Below are 18,985 nucleotides of genomic sequence, written 5' to 3'. Positions count from 1 at the left end.
GTGTAGGTCTGAATGTAAACATGTATATAATGTGATGAACAGCATTTTCTCATTTATTTGTATTACCACTCTAAATAATGTTTTTGTTTCTTTATTTTAAATTTGTTATTTGTTAATGTAAAAAATACAGAAAGATTTATGTGAGGGGGCCGTGGCCCACAAGGGGGCCCCAGCTGACTTCCAAGGGGGTCTCAAGATTACCAATATTTTAAAATGAGACAAAATGATCATTGAAATACGTTTTTTCAAAACTAAAAACAAGATATTAATTATTATTTGGGCATTTTTATAATGAATAAAATACAATTCCAGTTAATGTCAAGCTCTTAAATATTTTAATGGGTAAATGTTGATGTTTTGTGAGTGGGGCATTTGAATATTGATAAAATATAACTTTGTACTGTTCTCAGGAAGTCTATGGAAAGCCCCCATAAAACATGGAATCCCATCATCTCTGTGTGTGTATACAGGCATTTAAAGATGACCGCCAGATTTGATCAGGAACAAGGTCAAAAGGGAATATCTGAATACTTCCTGAAGCAAAAATAAAACCAGCAACTAACAAAATAACCAGTATATGACACACAACAACACTATGCATTTGAGAAAATGGGCTTATTCGGCACTAAAGAGCCACAAAGCCTTGATTGAAAAAAAATCTCTGGTGAGCATTACTTCTCGTATGTGATCAATTTTTTACCCTATTAGAAAAAAAGACAACGTAGTTATTTTGGCACTCTCTGGTTCTTAGATAACTCGTCTTTTAGAAGTCAGGAATGTTGTGACACAGGGTTGATGAGGTTAAAGAAGACAGCCTAGGGCACGGTGACGAGCATTACCACACACTGATGCATACTAATTCTAATAATGACCCATTGCCGTCTGTTTACCCCACCTATAACAAACACTCACATACACGTAAGCACATTCATGAGCAATGACTCCTCAGCACATGCAGTACAAACGGAAGCCTTCATAGATAGGAAATCATCTGTTTATTTAGAATCTGGTAACACTTCCCAAGGCCACATCTGGCAAACTAACACATAAAACTAAAGTATTATCCAAACCAGTATATTCCAAACTTGCCAATTGCACTGTAACCTTGTTTCAATCTTTTTTAATGCTTTAAGAATCAAAATTATGTTTCAACAATTGTTATATATTATACTCACAGAAACAGGCAAAACCTGCTTGAGTGTTTGAACATCAAAGCTGCCAGATTTGCAGTCATTGAGGAGAGACTTATATACTGTCATTTTAATTACAGGAAAGGGCTTTAGCCTACTTATTCTTTATCAATATAAACAAAAATAAACTACTCCAGACTAACAGCTTATCGTTCAGTTCTATCACTTTTTATCACCCCTTGTTTGCTTTTCAACATAGAACTAAGATCTGGTTTGACAGCATCAATCTGTCTTTCATTCAATAAACCTAACTAGACAAAAATAGGCAATGGCTTGTTGGATCAAATCCTTCTTATGCTAAACCATCATGGCATTTGTAAATTTCTTGATCTTGTATCGTGACTGATTGATGGATAAGACCACCACACCCACACATTTTGTTCTGTATCATCCAAACTATTAAAACAGTTGCTGTGCTTCTGCTTACACACGCGGATAGTATTAAATCCTTCAAATTCAAAATCCTTCATAAAACAGTGCGTGTAACAGCACAACACAAACACACACACACGCGCGCGTACAGTGCAAATCATGTACATAGACTATGACATAAAGCTTTAAAAATGTATATTAAATGGCAGGATGTCCTTAATCCATATGAAAAATGAATCATGCTGAGCATAACCATAACAAAAGCTACCCCCGTTATTAAATAAGTGCATTGATCAGTCAATGTTTCAACATAAAACTTCATGAGGAGGTAGTGCCGTTTAATAATGTTCTAGCTCTACCATCGAGTGAAACCTCGGTTGTTGTCCATCCATCAGCGCTTTGATTGGCTGTCGGATGCTTTAGCCGCGGCAGGTGTCCCCTCATCACTGTTCGTCGGCAGACCCACTCGCGTCCTCCGTCCTTTCTCTTTGAAGCGACCGGAGCGGGACACGGTGAGCGCGCGTCGGTTTGTGTTCTCGCTGAAAGTTGGCTGAACGGCGGAGTCGTCGTATGTGTCGTCACTAGGTAAGCAGTTACCTCCTTCCTTTGTACCTGCCGGTGTATTGCGTCGTTGGTCGTGCTCGGTGGAGGGGTGCTGTGTGGACCCCGCTAATTCCTGACTGCTCAGGTCCTGTTCCAGTATCGCTGCCGATTCTCTGGCTGCTTTCCTTCTCTTGCCCACGAATGACCTCCACCAGGGCGCAGTTTTCTCCGTCATTTTAAAAAGCTAAAGAGAACAAAAACATTACCACCCGTTCACACTTGAACATAATACAATAAAAGTGTACCAGATAACCCCATACTGTGACGTAGGCAATATGAAGAAAATAGATGCGGTTTGTTACAACAACAACAATCTGAGATTTATTAATCTGTAAATCCTTACCGTTATATCAAGCTTGTTTGAATAGATAAACGCTAACAAAATGAACACGGCTTATTGACAGAAACAAGCAGCGTAGGATATTATTGCTCTGCGGTGAAGAACAGGTTTAAAACACCTCATGAGAGTTAACAGGTGATGATTCACGTCACAAACACGAACCTGATCATCAGCCCGAGCGACTTACCTGGACAAGCCGGCCAAAAGTGATGAGAACAAGATAAACGCAGCCCGAGGTTCCTTTAAATGACAGGTGTGTTTTAAATAAGACAGATCCGCGGTCCTCAGAAGAAATCACTGTGGGTGAAAATCCTCTCTCGCTCCTATCCAAATAATTCAACCAGCGTTACGCTCATGACGCGACTAAAAGGTGATGTTTTTTGTCTTATCATAGAAAACATCACCTGGTGTGCCTTCGGGTTATGCTACGCAACATTTGAACATTTCAACGTGAAAGACTTTATAGTGCCGTCGCAGTTTACAGCACTACCTGAGATTCCACCTCCGAAACTACATGAGAGCACCTGTCCCCCGTTATCATTGGTCGGCCGCACTGTGGATCGGTCACGTGACGAAAATTCAGGTAATTCTACTATGGTGGTAGGCTGGACTTGCGGTTGCTCGGGCAACGAACAGCGAGTCGCTTTTTTCTTCACTGAAACTTTTTTCTTTCTTTTTTTCAAGGTGGGGAGCATTCTTGCGTGATCTAAACAAACGGGCCCAACCCTTCACTACTATGTCAATGGCTATTGATCATGAAATCTTGAAATTAATCGAGACTGTGCAGCTTAAAACAATTACAAGTCGGACAATGGCGATATCGATTTCACATAGAAGAGTGTTCCCATTTCATACCGGGTAGAATTGTGGGAAATAGTTTACTGATGCTGCTTTCCAGTCTTGCTTGTTCCAGAGATGACAATGGAAACATTATGCTTGGCTGTCATTCTTTAAAACCCCACACGAATATAGAATTCACTGAGTAGGCCATTGCTGGAACAGTGAGTGGGACAGTATTATTTTTCACACCACTTTATTGTGAATGTACACAAAGTTGAGGCTACTGTGCAAGGTGATGTTCACTGTATTGACTGACTCATAAATTATTCATTTCATATATTTAAAACGAGAAAATACAAAGCATTTTAATCTTGATCAGTATGGACTACACTTGTGGACTTGTTTGAGGGAATCCCTGGGGTTGATATCGTGCAACATTTCATCACTCCCAGCTTTCCTGGAATAAAAGTAAGTGTACGTGAATAAAAGTAAGTGATGCAATAGTAGATATACTTTTTGTTAAATAATTATAGCATCACTCAAATGATAGATCTGCAACTTTGAAAGTATATCTATTTAAGGATTTTTATAATGTTACTGTTTTATTTAACACTGTGTTTATAATGTCATACACAGTAGGCTTAACTTTACAGCCTGCTGTATTTATATGACTATTCCAGAGATGCACAGATATATTGGCCAATAATTGGTATGGCCTATAGTTTAAAAACAGGAAAATGCACATATTTGTGCTCTCTGCTCTGTATGAAAATACAGAAAATGATAAGAAACGTCTCCATTCTGATGTTCCACATTAAAAGTTGTCATATTAATTAATAACTAATTAATTATGATTAATTAATAATGTAAATATTTATTTACTCTGATATCACAATTGGTATAACATCGGAATTGTTATCACATCGGCAGATATCACTCTGAATTTTCTGTATCTAGTATGAGTTCATCTCAACTTTTTTTCATTCGAAAACACACAAACCATTATAATCTTAACATGCCGTTTGGTCATCATACAAAGTTATATGTTGCGTTTTAGTATATTCAGCAGAAGCTCTTTGCTGGATGGCCTTCAGGGCCATGCTGGGGTACTTGAGAGACAAATGAAAATGTCCTGGTTTCGGGAGAGCGTTCAGTTCAGTTTGTCACAGGAGGGCTGAATGCCTTTTTAGTTATAGTTTAGATGCAAAGCAAACCGAGAGTTGATCTAATGAATGCTATCTCAGTTTCATCTCAGATGAGATGGTGCCAAGAATGATTAAGAATGTCATTTATAGAAGTTTCACAACGTTTGGTAGTGCATGTGAAAGAATGCGAGTAAGAACATCCTGTAAGAAATATCCAGGAATGTCGTTTCCACTGTATAATTAAAAAGTATGAGAAAGATTTTATGAGATAAATGTTTCAGGTCCACATGCCCTGCTGCATGCTTGGGGGACATCTCTGCATGAAACCACTCAAACATACACACATGCATACCTGACCTTCACCAATGCATTTTACACCATCACGTCCGGGATGTGCAAAACTACAAAACCAATACACATGCATAGTGAATTATTTTTTTCCTAAAGATTGCAAAACATTATTTAACACACAAAATAATGTTGAATAAAATTTAACAGCTCAGGCACCCGTTCACTTTTATTGCACAATGCTATTAATGGGTGCCGGTTACCAACATTCTCCAAAAATATCTTATTTTGTGTTCTGCAGAAGAAAGAAATAACAAGAGGGTCAGTAAACGATGACAACATTTTTGGGTAAACAATCCCTTTAATTCATTTTAAATACACACACGTCACACAACAGCACCCGTTCCAGTATTTAGTTATGATGACTTATGAGTAAAACAGTTATATACTTGAGATAGCGAAGGAGAGAGCCACAAATCAGTCAGGGGTTAGGTATTATATAGAGGCAAAATGTAAACAAACCATTGAATGATTTTGGCAAATCATTTCACTCTCATAATTCAGTTACTGCCAGAATATGTGTGCGAGGCATGATTTGATGGCGTAATTAATTTACTTTGGGAATGTAGAGAAATAAAAAAGAGGTTATAAAGCCCTTTGAATACATATTTGTCAGTATATACTGTCTGTACCTAAATACATAAACCGGGCCTACAGACATAATGCACTGCTGAAGTAGCAACAGGTGCACCATTCAATGTTTGCCTCTAGGTGTTTGATTTCAAATGGACATCAAAACAAAGGCCCTGCTGAAATATAGTTAGCACAACATCTCTCTCGTTTTGCTCCACCACTCCCTCTGTGCGTCTTTTCTCTCTTTCTCTTTGAGCGTGAGAGAGGAAGAGAGAAAAACAGCCTGTTTGACCGGTAGAGTGGGTCTCATTCAGAAGTACCAATTTAGCTCACCGTACAATGAGTTTACTTTGTGTGTGTGTGTGAGCGATTGTGTGTATTTTTGTGTGCCCATGCATGCAATATTTATTCCATTGTACTTGAATGACTAGAAATGAATGAGGTGAAATAAAACCTTTATGGTTAAAATATGTTTGGTTGTATGTTATACTTTCAGATGCGTATAATTTATATTTTTTATATTTTCGTAATATAAATAGCTGCTTTCACAACGACACACATAATTACAGCCTCTCTTGTTTAAATGAAAATTCATTTAAAGGAACAGTTCACCCAAAAATACAAATTCTGTCATTATTTACTCACCCTCGAGTTGTTCCAAATCTGTATAAACGTATTTGTTCTGATGAACACAGAGAAATATATTTGAAAGAACCCTTGTAACCTAACAGTTCTTGGCCACCATTGACTACCATAGTAGGTAAAGTGATAATGTCAGAAAACACAAAAGTGCCGCATAACTGTTTGCTTTCCTACATCTTCAAAATATCTTATTTTGTGTTCAACAGAACAAAGAAATGTATAAAGCAATTTTTTCTACCATGGACGTGAGTGTTGGCCAAAAACTATTTAGAAAACCACCAGCAGATGGCGCTGTTCACGTTTAAGTCCTAGTACTGGCAAAAGCACAAAAACGAAAAAAAAGATCTTAAGCTTGTGTTCTTTTGGATTCTTATCAGGGTAGTTTAAAATCTCTGCTTGGGCTTAGTTAGTCTTGCACGCATTCACAAACAAGTGTGTTATCAAAAAGAGGCATGAGATGAAAGAAGTCATTTGCTCAAGCTTAATGATGTGCAACATCAAACTCACAGATTGCTTAGTTTCTCTCTCTTCCTTTCTTCCTCTCCCCCCTTTACTTCTCTTTTGGTGTAAAGGTTTTAATTGTCTCCAGATGTGACCCCACTCGCTGGTAATGCTCATTTGTGACTGACTGACACAATGTTTAAGTTGATTTCTTCCATGCCTTCTTTACTACAGTTACAGTGATGCTGGTAAAACTTCACACCAAAACTACCTGAAACAAATTCATGCCGCATGAGAGAAATGTGTTTCAACACTCATGGCATAAAATGTGTGAGGCTTTCTGAGAGAATGCGTGTGTGTATACAGACACGTATTCTTAGGGGGTTACTTCTACCCCGATACATTCCAGCTAAACCGTGGGGTCCGGCTCAAGGGATCCAGATGCTGACGTTAACCACATACTGCACAACATTTGGATTATAGCGACAAAAATGTATTCTCATATGCTTGTTTATCACAATAGGATTAGTTTATTCACATAACACATACACATACGGGCAGCAGGGAGTTCGTGTCTGTAGAGCAGATCGAGGTTAAAGAACTTAATGACCCAACCAGCTGTTGCTCATGTCAACCCCTTAAATCTCCCTTTTCCTTTTCTGCCTCACTTATTCACCCCCTTTTCTCTCATTCTCACGACAGCTTCTGCGGACAGGCAGAAATGAAAATGAATTTACACACGTATTCATCACAATGAAAGACACACATATGCTATAGTTATGTTTAAAGTTGGATGTGAGTTTGGATCTTGCGTCTGGTTTGTGTGAATAAATGATGGTGCGTGAATGATGTGCTTTCATGCCAAGCTGTTGTTCATCAATAAGGGAACGACATGTGTTTCCAATAGGCAACCCCCTACTTTCTCTGTGGAGACCGTTACTAGGAGACATACCCGATTAGAGACAGATTGACGAGAGGTGTGTTTGTGCGTACATGTATGTGTTTGTGCTGTGAGCTGTACTAACATTGTGCTACGGATATTATTTGTGTTTCTGGTATGTGCGACTTTGTGTGTGATCATTTTACAGCACAATATACGAAAGGGAGAAGACATGACAAGTTCTCCCACTTTGCGAGCTATACTATCTTTTTCAGTCTCTCGCTGAAACTCTCGGTTAAATCTCTTTCTCACAGTCTGTTCTGCTTTTTTTCACTTAAGCTGTTCCTTGTTCACTCTGCTTTTCATATTTATTATGTTCTCACCACACCACATATCTTTTGCACTTTCTGTGCTCTGCCACAGTTTAATTTGATGGGATATATTTCAGTGACACTTGAATTTTGACTTGTCAAAACGTATATATATGTATGGACTGTTTTATCATCTGTGGCTTTGCATGCTTCAGCTGGCAAATTCATAGAAAAGCTGGACAGGAAATGACCCTCAGGGTTGTGGGGGTTCCTCAATGGATACACATACAAATGCAAAGACTTCCATGAACAAAGATGCAAGTATTTGTCATTCCACAGTTTGCCAAGCCATTAAACAGCAAATGTTTCAATCAGTTCATGCGATCCCATATTTGCTTTCAATTGTTTTGTCAACATCCTCTGTTTGTGCAGTAAGTCATTTTCTCCGCTCTTTGCTACACTCCTCCTCCATGCCGCCTCTCGATGTTCTTACCAAGAAGGAAATATAAAACATCTGGACTTTTCAACTTGGTCGTTATTTACCATTTTGGATTTAAGAACATTATTGAAAAATTAAATGACTCCACTGTAATGTTTCTTTGACAAGCCATTTGTTCACGTGTATGATACTGGGGCTTTTGTACCTGAGTGATGTCAGCCCACGCGCCCAGGAGAGCACACTCCACACAGCTTCCCACGACCTGGAACGAGGCCTGAGACTAAAAAATCTGTTTAAAATTTCCTTTCTTTACTTTTCTATTTTCGCCTCCCTGCTGATGCTTTTTAAACAAGAAGAGTCCTGGATCAAGCCCCCAAGGGACCTTCTTGGGAATGAACGTCTGCTTTTTCTATAACGGATTGTATGTGTCTGTGTTCAGCAACTGTACTGTCCACATCTGGAGAGAAGAGGGGAGGGGTGATCCATGCCTGAACTCTGAGATAGGCTATGGTGTGTTTGTGTGTGTGTAATCTGCAACAGATGACTGTCGGGGGGATCTGACGAAGGCAAATGTTTCCTCGGTCGAAGCCACAGCCTCAGTCTGCATGGACAATTAAAAACAATGAAATTGTGCCTCAACTAAGTGCAACCTAAATGTCTTTCATTGGAGGGCGTTGGATCCGTAATGGTTGTATTAATTCTAAATTTCCACCCAAGGAAGAATTTGGCGAAACTTGACTGCAGCAAAGGAATGCACTGATTGGATAAACGTGTTGTTTGCGCTCCGGTGGAATGGCATATTGGGTTTTCTGCAGCTTTCTTTTGTCCTGCGGTGGAGCGCTGATATTCCTCGCGCCTGTCTGCGCCGTTTGTCCGGAGCCGTGCGACTGCCAGCACGCGCAGCATATCGTTTGCGCAAACCGGGGTCTGCGCGCGGTGCCCAAAGCGCCGCAGGTAGAGCGCGCGGGCGACGTCCGCGTTCTCGGCCTCGCGGGAAACTTCATTCACAATCTCAGCAGGTTTGACTTCGTGCGCTACAGCAACCTTATGAGGCTCAATCTCCAGTTCAACCAAATAAGGTATATACACCCGAAAGCATTCGAGAAACTTTCCAAGCTGGAGGAACTATATCTGGGGAACAACTTGATCTCGACAATACAACCTGGAACTTTACAGTCATTGAAAAAACTAACAATCTTATACAGTAATAATAATGAAATCAAAGATGTTTTTTCTGAATCTTTAAGTCATTTAAATAGTCTTGTCAAACTAAGACTTGACGGAAATGCTATAGAAGTCTTAAAAGAGTCTGTCTTCAAAGGTATGACAAATTTAATGTTTCTGCACTTGGAATCCAACCAGCTTCACCACATTGACAGAAATGCATTCACACGACTGAATAAACTGCAGTTTTTAAATTTGTCAAGAAATAAACAAACTGAGCTGCGTGATAGTTTCATGTTTTCCCATCTGAAGTCACTGGTGACTCTTCTGCTCGCAGACAACGAACTAAGGTACGTTGGAAATCGCGTCTTTCAGAACTTAAAAAGGCTCACCAAGCTATCACTGAGCCGTAATAAGATATCAAAGTTAGACAGCGAGGCGTTCAAAGGGCTCTCGAGGGTCAGAGAGTTTACGATTGACAAAAATGAGCTAACAGAGATACCTGTTGGCCTACTGGATCCACTCGAGCGCATTGAACACCTCGACATGAGTGACAATCTTATAACCAGAGTGGACCCTGGAGCTTTGAACCTGTTATCACATTTGAAAACCTTAAACTTGAAAAACAACCGTCTCACAAATCTCTCCGGTGGTATTTTTGCCACCAACGGGGTCCTGTTTCATGTGGACCTTAATGGGAATAATTGGACGTGCGACTGCCGGATGGAAAAACTCAAGAGTTGGATGACGGAAGCACATTCTCAGGGAAAGCTGTTGAGCGTATTTGTGCGTTGCCATGACCCCCCGGTTTTGGCGGGAAAGTATTTGGACTATGTTAATAATTCTCAGCTGGGTAATCTGAGTGGTTCTTGCGATTCAGAACATCTGTCCCCACAGCCTATGGAGAGCCGTGGAGCGGTGGTTAAGTCATCGATGCTCAAGGAGAAGAGAGAGGGGGAGAAGAAAACAGTGATACAGGGTGATGAAGGGTGGCAGGGGCCTTCAACGACCGCGGGGAGAAAAAAGAGGAGAAAATTGGCCAATACAAGGACTCGAATCCCAAATGGGGAGTTTGGGAATCTTGTGAAAACGGAGAACAGCTCATTGTTGGTAAATGACACTGATTTATTTACAACCGAGCCCACTTTTGTGACAGGCCATAGTGTGCACAACCACAGCAACAAACAAGAGGTAGTAACGCACTTTCCCTTCGCTTTGGTACCACAGGAACAGTTTAAACTCCCCTTACAAGACAAAGTGAAGCATCATGACTTAAAAACAGTAGCGATCACAGATGCCTGCCAGTTTAACCGTTACTCTATTCTGAACGTCAGCGTGGAAGATGTCACCTCCAATACAGCCACAGTACGCTGGAGTACAGTTCTTGACACAAGTCTAGTTAACAGGAAAGAACTTACGTTTCGTGTTTTATTTGACCGCTTTGGGCACGCTTATCGTTTCCCACGCTACATATACACAGACGGATCTGAAAGGGCAGTGACCCTCCAGGAGCTATGCCCAGACTCCACCTACATCACCTGTGTGGAGAGCGTAGTGGGCGGGGCTTTGTGCCAGGTAGCTCCCAGAGATCATTGCACAGGATTTGTAACACTTTCGCCCTCGGTGACAAGTGAGGTCAATATACAGCTCATCACAGTCATAGCTCTGGCAGTCAATGCCCTGCTACTCCTTCTGGTTGGCGCAGTCTGGCTGGGGCGTGTTCTGAAGAGGAGGATCAGAAGTAGGAAATCATCTGCACATTCTCATGTGCGTCACATGTACTCTACCAGACATCCGTTTCGTTCTACTATGGCCACTACCTGTGTGTCTTCTGAATTCAGCGGTTACCAGAGTGGCAGGCAGTTGGCTGAAGAAGGTGATCTCATCCAGTTCCCCGGTGAACGTTTTTTTGACAACAACCCTGCACGAAGAGATGATGATGTCATAATGCTTAGATACTCAGACTAGATAAAGTGGACTTGTGTGTGCACATACAGTTTTGAGAAAAATCATTTAGGCACTATGAGTATCTGCAATATTATAATCATTAAAATGTGGTTTTGAAAGTCAAACAGAGAAAAGTGATCTCTCTTTTTCTCTTATTGTGTGTGAAATCTACAGATCGCTATTTAATTCTGTCTTGTTTGCTTGCTTCTGTCTTGCTTTACAGAAATCCTTGACTCTGGAATGAATGTATTTATGTCTTTGTTAAGAATATAATATTAATATTACTCTGTGCAGATATACTGAGATATCAGGCATGTTTGATGGGTTCAGTAAACTAGTTAACATCCAAAGTGAATACTAACGATATTTTGTGTGTAATGGTTTTTATTTTCTAATGCAGTTAAATCACCATTTTGACATCTTACCAGACGAGGGCGCAATAAACCACGTTTTCAAACAGCTGACACGCCTTCGTAGGCGATGAGTAATGATTTTATCTGAACACGAAAATAATCGTATAGTTAAAACGGATAGTTGCAGAAAACAATGAAAGCACATATTTGTTTTGCAATTTTTAGTATTTTGAATCAGTTTAGAATGAGCCATGTAAAGAGGCAGAAACCAGTAAACATAATAAGTGCTTTTAATTAAAAATGGCCACAAAAGTGTACAAAAATAGATAACATTCTCAGAAAACTGTACATGCATAATGCAGTTAAAACCTGCAGCATTTACAAACATTTCAACATTTCCAGATTCATAATTCCATACTCCACAATGAATAGCCATGTGTGAATGCTTTATAAAGCATTTTTTATAAGAGCATGTAATTTCAGGAAATATCAGTAATGACATTTTGATTGTCATCAAGCCGGCTATTTTGCTATATGATTAGTAACAGGAGACCCCTTGAACGTTGGACAAAATGTAGGCTAGTTGATGCATTTCTGTTATTTATAGATGTTTACTCTATATTAAAGGGTGTATCTTTATTTGCATGTTATGCATCTTTGTTAGTATGTTGAATCCAAAATTCACTTGTGATATTCTTTCAGGTAATGTGATACCTAATATTTTAAACATAGGACTCTGATAGTATTTACAACAACAACTTAATCATCATACATTTATAAAACTAGAGATTTCTCTTTACAAGTAGCCCTGATTCAATGCCTTTCACTCGGCCCTGCAGTTATAGTTCCAGAACAAAGCACACACAGCTGTCCCTGAAGCGGAGGATTTAAACAAAAAATGGCCAAGAGAGATACATACAGTACACACACCTCTCACACACTCCAGGGGGGAAATATTTGATAAGTCTCCCTGAGAAAGAGCAGCTTAAAAAAGCAAGGAGGATTGTGAGAACAGAAACATGAACAGAGTGAGAAACTTGAAAAGAATGAAGCCAAATTTAGTGAGCGAAAAAGGCCAGTTTGTTTTCCAGCAATTCATCGCAAATCGAAGATCAAACCTCTGGGAACAGCTTATTACCTGAGATGTCAAGGGTCAGAAATATAAACAGACCAATGAAATGATCTGGTCACAGACACCTGATATGTGACCCTGTCTGTGAAATTCAGGCTAAAGAATTAAAATCAAATTATGAGATTATGAAAATCAAAGTAGTCATAGCCAAAAGATTATAAAAATACGCTTAAAAAGTATCCATAAATATCACAGAAATGAAAAGCAATATTAACTTGATAAAATCTTTGAAAGTGATATTTGGTGTCGGTTGGGACAACAGTTAATTTCTCTACAATTATATTTTGAATAGGCTATAGCCTTAATATTATTGGTGAATTCTAATAGGAATATTTGAGTTACCCTGATTTACTTAATATTTTTATTGCATTTACTCATTTTAAACAGTGTATTTCATTGATTTCACAGCTTAATTTTTTTATGTAGATTGTTTCACTAAAGAATTTAGTACATCACAAATAACTTTGGCTGGACTTTCACAGGCAGGGTCACATATATGATATGTGTACATTTTCTTTAGTTCCGTAAATCAAAGTCTCAGTTTTCCAGATTGAAGATTGAAGATTTTGATTATCGTTTATGCTTTCGCTCATAATGCCCTAACCACATGGCTTTCAAGATGTGTGCATGTTTTTTAATGTTTGTTATAGTTGAGTTTTGTTAGCTGGGTGTGAGTGTGTCGTGAGATGAGTGTGTGGTAGGGTCGAGCTTGATGTTGAGATGATGTTGTGTTGGATGGCGTGTTGCTGGACAGGACTTCCTGTTGGGCTATCTATTCCACCTAAACATGAATAATACAACATAATCCAAATAAAGACTTTATGTTTGAGAAACGATATAAAATATAACGTGTTAGGAGAGCAGAGAAAGTGATTCTTACTGACTCTGTGTTTCTCGTTGTCTCATGGAGACAGGACAGTCTTCATGTGCAAGTAGAATTTGCTTCAGCTGAGTGACTTCTGTCTTGAGGGACGTCACTTCATTCTGGGATGAGATGAGAAAAGAAATGGAATGTTTGCAGGAAATGCATGAACCTGCCATGAACTAAATGACATGCGTTTTTTTGTATTTTGTACCTGTAGCTGTAAGTTAGTGTGAGTGAGCTCCTCCGCTTTCCTCTCCAACGACGACACCCAGACCTTTCTCTTCTGTCTGCACCTTGTAGCAGCTGCTCTGTTTCTTTCCAAAAACTTCTGTCGGCGCTCATCCGGGTCGTCTTCTGCTGTCCTTCTGCGTCTTCCTCCGGTGGCTGGTGGGGAATATTGTGGAGAGTGTGTCTGTTTTGGTGCAGAAGACATCTATAAGACACAAACAACCTCAGGTATGATGAATAAAGTACTATAACATAAATGACTGTGGCTCTCATACCTGTGCAGGGATTGGCTGATGAGAAAGAGGAGGGGCGGTCTGTTGGGAGGAGCCAGGATGCAAGTGCACAGGTGGCGAGTGATGCGCGTGGCTGTGATGTGATTGGTCTTGGCTTTGATGTTGATGCACAAGTCTTTCTGGTGATTGGCTGTGGCAGTGCAGCTGGTATGAGTGATGGTGAGGTGCGGATTGTAAGTGCGACATCGGCTGCTGTTGTGATGACATCACCTCCATCACGTGGCAAAGAGGATTCTGACTCCCGTTGGAAACTGCAGGTTGGCTGTGGCTCGGTATGACCTTTGACCTCTAAAGGATTACAGAGTTGGAGAGATGAATCAGAATAATCACAGACACTCAAGCACTCAAGTATACACACACAAGCTCATTGAAAAGGAAAACGTTGCCAAAAGCGAGGTTTGTTTTGCCAACTTTTCGAAGGCTACAATCTTCCGCGTGTTCTGCTTCTAAGGTTTCCTGTGTGGTGATTGTTTGCGATGGTGGGATTACTTGTCAATTGTTTTTCAAAACATGCACAAATTTACAAAGAGTCCTTTGAAAAGTCAGACTATAACCAGGTCAACCTAAAGCCTTTGAAATTCTAACTCATTCACTTTCACCTTTAGAAAATCTTCTGCATGTTTGAACGTGTGCGCGTATACATTTCCAACATGATAGATCTTCTGACGGATGCAGCTTTTTAATTGGTTAAACCCCAATGTTACCTATTTTGCATGTGTATGTACGAGTGTGTGAACTCGATAATTCAATCAAGATGTCTACTTTAGTTACAGAGCACTGTGGGATAAGTAACCCCTTTCTGACGTGTAATGTTTCTACAGAGACATCATAATCCTGTAACCATGGAGTCAAACAAAGTGAGAAAGTATTGGAGGCAGTACCTGAAGGGAGGGGCATGGGCCTGAGCGCGTCGGGCCTGGTATGCCAATTATACTGGAGTTCATAGACAACTGTGCCTCCATCTATTTTTTCAATAATAACAAAATTCATGATCAAAAATAAAGTGAACGCTATTGCATAAAATGAGATTAAGTTATAGTTATAATTAAAGTGATGGAGACCATATTTAGGGTTATTTGTTATTTCAGTAAGGTCTAATTTATTTATAGTCAGTCAAAATTGAAATATGTGTTATGAGAAAGAGAGAGGAAGAGTACTTGCAATGCTGCCCTTACATTCATTGCTGATGTCCCAGGAATGGTGTTGGCCACAGAATGTGTCTGTCTACTGTGTAGACAGCTTGGTGCTGATCTAAAATCAGTCAACGGGATATATACATACATAAGACATAAACTCTATACAAACAGTGTAACAATAAGGATTATATTGCATGAGCTGGGATAAGAAGTAAAGACGTTAGGAGCTAGACCCTGAGCAGAGAATATCTGTAACTTCTAGAGCAGAAAAGAAAACATTTTACAGACAATTTTAGGAAAAAGACAGCAAAAATGGTAAAGGTCTACATTGAACATTATTGTTTTATTTCTAAGGGGTGTCACAATATACTGTTATTGGCAATAACCGTGATAGTAAAAAACATGATTATCAGTATTGTGTTAATTCACACATATTGTAATATCTGTTCAGCACATATAAAATGTTGGCTTGATTCATTGACCAAATAAAAGGCAAAACACAAAATAAGATGCATTTGCATAATCATAATTAAAAACTGTTTTAGATATTGTGATAATATTGTAACACTGAATTATTTTAGCCACAATCAGTATGTTATACATAACCCTTGTATGAATGTAAGCATTAGTTATGGTAAAACTCACTGTTTGTTAGACGTTGAGTAAGTGGCTGTACATTGAGACTGGGGCTGTGAGCTGTGTGTGTGGAGCTGATTCTGGTTCAGATGGGCCAGAGCGCACTGCTGAAGTTGAAATGGATGATGTTGACTCTGTGGAGGTTGTGTCTCAGTGCGCGGTTGGTTCTGACATGATGCTTGCACAGGAAAGTTCTATAAACAAGAGAATATTTTAAATCTTTTGTAGAATTTCTACTACCCTATTACTACCCTGTTTCTTTCTCTCACCGGTTTGATGCCCTCTACCTCCTTTGACTGGTTAAGCTCCAGGTCAGTGAAGAGACCCACTTCCTCACAGTCCCGTAAGAAGCGGGTCGGAGTTGGAGTCTGATCTACATGTTAAAAAAACAAAGACATAATTTTTAAATGTAATAGTGAAACCATGTCTGAACTTGTGTGTCTTAATCACTATTGTATGAATGGGCTTTGATATTTATATTATAGAGTTCTGAAATTGAAAGTCATTGAAATATATCACATATGAATATAATTATGATACTATATAATACTAATACTGTAGGTTTATTTATTGAAGATTTGATTTAAATGTGAGTAAACCACACAAATATAAATATTATAGATAGTAGATTTATAGATATGTAGATATAGAATATAGACTAAACACATGTAAACCGAGTAGGCCAAAGAGTTTCCTCAAGGTCATATTTTGAAAACTTGAGATCAGTAGATCAGTATCAAATAACCTTTCAGGCATTTTAAACAAATGCAGAAAAAACAGCCTTCTTCTCAATGTCATGGGAAGGAGTTGTCTAAACTATCTTCTGACATGCTGAAAAAAATGTAAAAAATTAACCCTGTTTCATGAACATGAGCTTGATTTTGCTCTTGTTGTTTTGGTAATTTAAAGGTAGTCTAAACCAAGCTGTTTTTACAGGGCAACTATGAAAGGGGTCGGAGGGTGAAGTTCTTCTTTTGTTTTTTATGTAAATGTGTCTGTCGCTGCAATGATGGCTCACAGACCCCAGAGGGTCAAAGGTCAGGCCAATGTTTATATGTCAGTCTTTGGGTTTCCAGGGTAACATTGTCCAAATCCGAAAAAGAGACATGGAGAGCATGATCGATCATGACATACACATACACATTCTTACGTTTACACAAGCTCTTATATCACTGACTAATCATAATTGATCTTCACTAACTCAAACCATTTAAAACTCTGGACAATTTATTGAAACTCTGTATTATTAGTATTGTTTTTAAGACCTAGACTTAGGCTTGTGATGTATGGAGAGATGAAGCAGGAGCCCCTTTATGTATAAACTGTTAGTGAACTTACAGTATAGGGATAGTTTTCTTTAAATTTTTCTTTCTCTCATAGTTTACTCACCCCGTGTCATTCCAGACCTATACCTTTTTTCTAGAACAAAAAATATGTTCTTAATAATAATAGTAACCAAACAACATAGTCCTATATTGGCTTCCATTAAAGACCACTCAGACATTTCTCCAAATATCTTTGTGTTTCACAGGAGAAGGAGTCATATGCAGATTTGGAATGACAAGGAAGAATTATTTTGGAGGGTGAACTATTGCTTTAACCTAGTCTCAAGTGTAGCAGCTTAATGTAGGCCTCCAACATATAGTAAATCGTAATTACATGGCACTATATTCATGTTATTGTATTACTAGTTGACGTTAACCTACCTGAAAGAATGTTGTCACACTTAATAGAAGGAAATTTGAGGGTCATCTCATGTTTGTGTCTGTGGATCATAAGGTGATCTTCTCTTTGGAATCGCTATGAGAACAAAACAAAAAAATCAAAGTGTGCAATTTCTTGGCATGTTTGATATTAAATTATATAATAAAAGTCTAATAATAGTTTCAGACATGTAAAGCATATGAAAACCCTTATTAATTAACAAAGATCCTGTGCAACAGTGATTACAGAAAAAACGGAATATCAAAAACAGTTGTGACTTACCTGGGAGCATCCAGGAGCAGTGCATACATATGACCATTCCTGATCAACATTCATCACTGAAACCTAAAAACTAAACATAAACAAGAAACATACTTTAATAGCTTTCTTCTGTTCTCTATATTTTGTTCGCATTTCCCTGCTTTAGTTTGGGAAATGTTCCTGTTGTCTGCGTCAGTCTCTCTCTCAAAGTCATAATCCAATGAACCATATTATATCAGACAAATGCAATAAACACCTTCAAAGATCCCGAAAAAAACAATCGTGGTAAATATTATTGAAAAATGACGTCAAGAGGTCAATTAAAATGATTTTACTGCTTAACTTGTACTCGGATGTCACATCATTATGCCACAGTCTCGCCTAATAAAAAACCCCGTCTCATAGCGTGAGCATTCCTCTGATCACACTGACGTCATCCCAGTCATGACATCATCATCATCATCATGATTGAGTTCAGCCGGGGCGATAGTTTGAATTGGCAAGAAGAGTTAACGGTGCGCCCGCTGATAACGTTTACAGCGCTAAATCACGCTGTCTAACTGGCCTGCAGAATGACGTAATGGCGAAACCGAAGGACTCACGCGGTGCCGAGAATTATACTAACACAGACACCTGAGACCACAAACTCGAACCCGAGGCTATTTCAGCTCAAAGAAAAACATGTATTAAAGTTGACTGATTCACGGTGTCAACTTTGGAGCAAGCCTGTATGCTTTTACTGGCAGATATCACGCATTGTCCCAGTCGGGAGAAAACCTTTTCACTTATCCAAAACAAACGCAGACACTCAACCCCAAACACACACGCATACATACACGTGTGCAGCCGATGAAAAATACATTTAAAATTCTGATAGCCCTTGAACCACTAGCTGTCAGACACACTCAAAACGCGTGTTGACAAAAAGAGTAAACGCGCTTAACAATGGCTCTTCAGATATGTAGCCTACATTCTTACATACTCTAACCGTGAACCGTTTTCATCTCAGTAGAAAACCGGCACTTTGACACATACTAACTTGACAGTAAAACAACATCCCACTCTACAATACACTCTGCTCGTGTTTTCAAACTGTGAGTACGAGCGCGAGTGTAAAAAAAGCAGTAATACTAACTTACCCAAATGCACGCAGACTGAGACTAGCGACGCTCCTCGCGCTCGGACTAAGCACGCTGAAGTGA

The 18,985-nt window shown here is 39.2% G+C and overlaps 2 protein-coding genes across 3 annotated transcripts; one reads left to right on the top strand and one right to left on the bottom strand.

The window, feature by feature from the left end:
- Window positions 1-8,856: 8,856 nt before the first annotated feature.
- tril (TLR4 interactor with leucine-rich repeats) lies at window positions 8,857-11,632 on the top strand (the record flags this gene model as incomplete). Its single annotated transcript, XM_079485059.1, has 1 exon — window positions 8,857-11,632. The coding sequence occupies one exon, from the start codon at window positions 8,857-8,859 to the stop codon at window positions 11,194-11,196; it is 2,340 nt and encodes a 779-aa protein (XP_079341185.1). The 3' UTR covers window positions 11,197-11,632.
- Window positions 11,633-11,801: 169 nt separating this feature from the next.
- Window positions 11,802-18,985, bottom strand: creb5a (cAMP responsive element binding protein 5a). 2 transcript variants are annotated; one of them, XM_079485382.1, is made up of 11 exons: window positions 18,923-18,985; window positions 17,805-17,874; window positions 17,525-17,618; window positions 16,088-16,191; window positions 15,828-16,012; window positions 15,222-15,297; window positions 14,928-15,008; window positions 14,029-14,334; window positions 13,737-13,937; window positions 13,541-13,644; window positions 11,802-13,441 (listed from the first exon to the last, which is right to left on the bottom strand). In XM_079485382.1, exons 2-11 carry the CDS (start codon window positions 17,856-17,858, stop codon window positions 13,429-13,431), a joined length of 1,218 nt encoding a protein of 405 aa, XP_079341508.1. In that variant the 5' UTR covers window positions 17,859-17,874; window positions 18,923-18,985; the 3' UTR covers window positions 11,802-13,428. The 2 variants fall into 2 exon arrangements, with proteins under 2 accessions (XP_079341508.1, XP_079341507.1); XM_079485381.1 differs by having other exon boundaries at window positions 13,545-13,644; window positions 18,923-18,969.

The sequence above is a fragment of the Barbatula barbatula genome (assembly GCF_947034865.1).
Source record: "Barbatula barbatula genome assembly, chromosome: 21".
Taxonomy (NCBI): Eukaryota; Metazoa; Chordata; class Actinopteri; order Cypriniformes; family Nemacheilidae; genus Barbatula; species Barbatula barbatula.
This window is presented reverse-complemented; position numbering and strand designations above follow the sequence as displayed.